The sequence below is a fragment of the Cydia fagiglandana genome, chromosome 25 (assembly GCF_963556715.1).
Source record: "Cydia fagiglandana chromosome 25, ilCydFagi1.1, whole genome shotgun sequence".
In the NCBI taxonomy this organism is placed as follows: Eukaryota; Metazoa; Arthropoda; class Insecta; order Lepidoptera; family Tortricidae; genus Cydia; species Cydia fagiglandana.
Window position 1 is genome coordinate 1,983,549 of NC_085956.1, and position 5,116 is coordinate 1,988,664.

The 5,116-nt window shown below is 41.7% G+C and overlaps 1 protein-coding gene across 1 annotated transcript; it reads left to right on the forward strand.

Moving 5' to 3' along the window:
- The first annotated feature begins 1,802 nt into the window (after positions 1–1,802).
- On the forward strand, positions 1,803–4,891 carry LOC134676785 (uncharacterized). Its single transcript, XM_063535166.1, has 2 exons — positions 1,803–3,390; positions 4,830–4,891. The coding sequence occupies exons 1-2, from the start codon at positions 1,803–1,805 to the stop codon at positions 4,889–4,891; spliced, it is 1,650 nt and encodes a 549-aa protein (XP_063391236.1).
- Positions 4,892–5,116: the final 225 nt, after the last annotated feature.

The window sequence follows — 5,116 nt, forward strand, 5'->3', positions numbered from 1 at the left end:
GTCTTTGGTGACCACGTACCCCAGATAAGTAACCTCTTGGGTTAAGAACACGCATTTACTTTTCTTCAACTTTAACCCGTTATCTAACAAACGTTGTAATGATTGTTCGGGCAAACATTATTAAGGTCAACTAATTACCCTCCTTTGCGTCGCGCAGTCGGGTAAAAAGGGGAAAGATCGAGGTTTTAATAAACGCATAAGTATAAAGTTTTCGGAGATGGGATAGCTAACCGCCGCCTTGATAAACGTTTAGTCTAAAATGAAATAATTATTTAATCCAAAATGAGTATTATCTTTTATTATACCCGAGCGAAGCCGGGTTCTTATCTAGTTTAATATAATTTGCAACTGCCACTGATCAACGATAATCGACAACGATTTGTCATACACGGTCTTTCGGAAGCCGGTGTTGCTCGAAGCACACGGTAGATAAAACTGTGCAAATCGGACTGCACAGACTAATCGCTACGATTTATAGTTACGTGTGTATCCGGCATTACAGGTAATTAGGTAAGTTACCTAATGTAACCATGTTGCTTCTCATAAGTTAACTACAGTGTGTCCACCTTACTATGTACCAACACTCGGCGACTCACCTGGCGCCGCGCCAGGCGGTGGGTGCTCGGGCTCCGCTTCTGGCTCGGCGGGCTCCTCCTTCACGCGCACACACTCAGACAGGCCGCTGGAACCTTCCATTCTGGATTCATGCAACAGGACCACTTTTAATAGTAACAACAACAACGAATTATAATGCGATGATCAAATGAATAATAGGTAATACATATTTTGTGAAAAGTATGAAATTATAGAATGAATAGCTTTTTGGAAAATTGTATTAAATACAAGATATCATGAATTTACTGGATGTAACTATATTATCAACATAACCTCAAACACAAAATGTCATCTTCACTGTCACTGCTGTCACTAAAGGCTTCTACAGACCTTGCAACAAATTGCAAGCGATTTTAGATAATTGATGGCTAAACATTGGGAGGGTAGAGGAATGAAACACAAGCAAGGATTTTTTAATTGCTCTATTTTATTTTATATTATTTTACCATATTATTTAATGAATTATTGATTTTATGAATTAGTTCATTTATTTTTAAAAAAAAAAAAATTTATTTGCTAATAAAATTTATCCTCCCATAAAAAATAGATAACAGATTTATTAGTGTCCGACCGAAGGTTCGGTTTCGGTTTCGGCCAGTTTCGGCCAAAAAATCATGTTTCGGTGTAGTTTCGGTTTCGGCCAAAAAACGGCCGAACCTTTCGGCTGGGCCGAAACTTACGAAATGGTACTTCGGAATAAGACCAAAAGTTGGGGAATAAGTAGGACAACAATATTAATACCTAATACAACAATAATCAAACATCAAACATCATCAACATTTATTCAGCAAATAGGCCACAAGGGCACTTTTACACGTTGCACTGAATTTGCACAACTCGACATAGATCAACGTAAAGAATTTGTAAAGAAGCCTAAGTTTCAGAATGTTCACTGACTACACTTGCACTGCACTTCCTACCTTTTGTAATGAAACACTTTCTTGACAACTTAATACTCTGGTAGTGCAAAAGCGTATGGTGTTTGCGATTACAGGTTTTACACGTTGTGGCTTGTCTACAATTCCGTATGGAATGTCCTTTGACAAGGCAATTGAAGCATAAGTTGTTGTTCTTTACAAATTCTTTACGTTGATCTATGTCGAGTTGTGCAAATTCAGTGCAGTGACAGATGTAGTGACTTTTCTTACAATATGTGCATTCCGAGTATAACTGCGAATACAGTCACTATGGAGACACCCACAGAACCTGAAGACACACAAATTAAGGAACTCACAAGTCTGAAGGTTTCACAAAAAGGCAAGAAAGTGATATTGGCCACGGCACAGATATATGTGAAGGATAGCAGTGGTTCTCTCGTACAACTTAGAGCCCTTGTTGACCAAGGCTCAGAAGGCACCTTCATTACGGAGTCTGCAGTGCAACTGCTGCGACTGAAGAAGACTTTCCAGCCAGCTAATATCACGGGTCTTGAAAATCAAACTTCAGTGCCACGATACGTCGTTAACTTAGATATTTACTCACCGATAGACACTCACTATGTAATGCAAGTTGACGCTCACGTACTCTCGAAGATTAATAGTTGGTTACCCTCAAAGGAGTTTGACATCTCACAATGGCCTGCCCTGTCCCAATTGCAACTAGCAGACCCTCACATGCAATCGCCGGGACCTATTGATGTTCTACTGGGCGCCGAGGTCTATGCATTTATTTTGCTAGACGGACTACACAAATATAACGATGACAAGCTTATAGCACAAAACTCTAAACTCGGATGGTTTGTCTCTGGAGCTTCTCAATCACGAAGTGATCTGCCACCTCACAATATCGTAGCACACCACGCACTTATCGAGGTAGATCAACTCCTACGCAAATTCTGGGAGACTGAAGAGTACAAGCCACATGAGAAACCTATGACACATCTTGAGACACAATGTGAAGAGCACTATAAAGAAACTCACTCGAGACAAGAAGATGGTCGTTACGTCGTACGCTTACCGTTTAAAGATGACCACGAAAAGAACTTGGGCGATTCTCGACAAATCGCACTACAGAGGCTGATGCACATGGAGAAGAGATTCGCAAACAAGCCTAAGTTTCAGAAAGATTATGCAGACTTCATAGATCAATATCAGAAGCTGAATCACTTAGAAGATGTAGACCCACAACATAAGCCAACTCACAAAGTCTACCATCTCCCACACCACGCTGTGATAAGAGAATCCAGCAGCACCACAAAGCTTCGTGTGGTCTTTGATGGCACTGCGCAGCCGTCAAATGGCTCATCTCTGAACGACGAATTACTCATAGGACCATCACTATTGCAAGACTTACGAGATCTCATTATTCGTTGGCGTACTCACAAGATATGTCTGCTTGCTGACGTGAAGCAAATGTATCGCCAAATACTCGTCGCTAAAGAAGATGTAGACTATCAGCGCATACTGTGGCGCGCATCTCCACAAGATGAAATCGTCGAGAAACGTTTGTTAACTGTGACATATGGTACGTCATGTGCTCCGTTCCTCGCTATTCGCACTCTGAAGCAGCTTGCACAAGATGAAAAAGAGGAATTCCCAGACTTAGTTGAAGTCATAAGTAATGACTTTTATATGGATGACTTACTCACAGGTGCGAATGACGTGGAACAAGCTACTAGGTTACAGAGTCGTATCACACAAGCTATGGCTAATGGTAAATTTGAGATGCACAAATGGGCATCCAACAGTCCTGACGTCTTGAAGAATATACCTAGCGCAGAAAAAACAAATGAACCAAGTGTCGAGATCAAGCTTGATGATACCATCAAAGCTTTAGGTATCAAATGGAACTCACATCACGATGTCTTCGAACTTAAGGTAGATATTTTAGAACCCACAGACCGTTATACCAAAACGTCAGTACTGTCGGACATTGCGAAATCATATGACCCTTTAGGTTTTTTGGGGCCTGTGATTATCACTGCAAAAATGTTTTTGCAAAAACTTTGGTTGAGTGGTATTGGTTGGACTGATGAACTTCCTCTCGAACTTGCCACAGAGTGGTCAAGCTACAGGGACCAGCTCTGTCACATGCCGACCTTGTATTTAGATCGTTGGGTTCACACACAATTAGACGGCAAGGAAAGAGTGGAAATTCACGGGTTCAGTGATGCCTCTTGTTTAGCTTACGCTGCTGTTGTTTACTTACGGGTTATCACGCCCCACGGAATCCACGTATCACTAGTCATTGCCAAAACAAAAGTGGCACCTGTAAAACAAGTCTCCGTCCCACGATTGGAACTGTGTGGCGCGGTACTGCTCTCGAAGTTACTCAAAGATGTTCAGCACAGTCTTCGTTTGCCTGAGGAATCTGTCTTTGCGTGGACAGATTCAATGATTGTCTTAGCGTGGCTTCGAAGAAACCCTAGCACTTGGAAAACGTACGTAGCTAATCGAGTCACTGAGATTGTAAATAATGTAAGTAGTGGCCGGTGGCACCACATCAAATCGGCAGAAAACCCTGCAGACGTTGCGTCGCGTGGCATTCGTCCCGATCTGTTTAAAGACTGCGAGTTGTGGTGGCGCGGACCCACTGTACTTCACCAAACGAATGATTTTGATAAATGTCGCTCGCTCTCTCTCGACATACCAACAACACAACTAGAAGCCAAAGAAAATTCGAAAGGAAATGATAGTAAGATAGTAGCACTTAAAGCTGGTGTATCGAATGAGAGTGATGATCGACTTACCTATTTGGCTAGATACTCTACTCTGACAAAATTGATTCGCGTTACAGCGTACATATTGCGATTTGTAAAGCTGTGTAAAGCACACATTGATGCAAAACTTACTCAGACAGTTCCTGAGACTTTTCCTCAGTATCTTACAGTTACTGAATTGAGACATACTACAAAGGTTTGCATTCGACTCTCTCAGGAGTTTTGGTTTCAGGAAGAGTTACAAATGCTGAGAAAAGGCCAAAGGCTTCCGAAATCTGATGTTTTGACCCCACTTACCCCGTTTATAGATGAAAGTGGCATTATTCGAGTGACAGGACGTATACGTAATGCAAATGTACACTTTGATACAAAATCACCTGTCGTTCTAACCTCGAAATGTAATTTAGCTGTATTGATTGTGAATGATGCTCATATTCATTGTTTGCACGGAGGTCCACAACTGACTCTGAATGGAATTCGTTGTAAATACTGGATAATTGGTGCTAAGAATTTAGTTAGGAAAGTTATTCATAAATGCATTCCTTGTTTCAAACAGTCTGCAACACCGATCAACCAATTGATGGGTCAGTTACCTGCGTGTCGTGTAACGCCAGATAAGCCCTTCCGTAAAAGTGGAGTGGATTTTGCTGGTCCAGTCCAGTTAAAACTGTACCCTGGTAGATGTCAACGCACTTGTAAAGCCTATATTGCTTTGTTTGTGTGCACCGTGACCAAAGCCATTCATCTAGAACTTGTGAGTGACTTGTCCACGGCTGCTTTTATTGCCGCTTTTCGTCGTTTCACTTCTAGACGCGGTCATTGTAGTGATCTGTGGAGCGACTG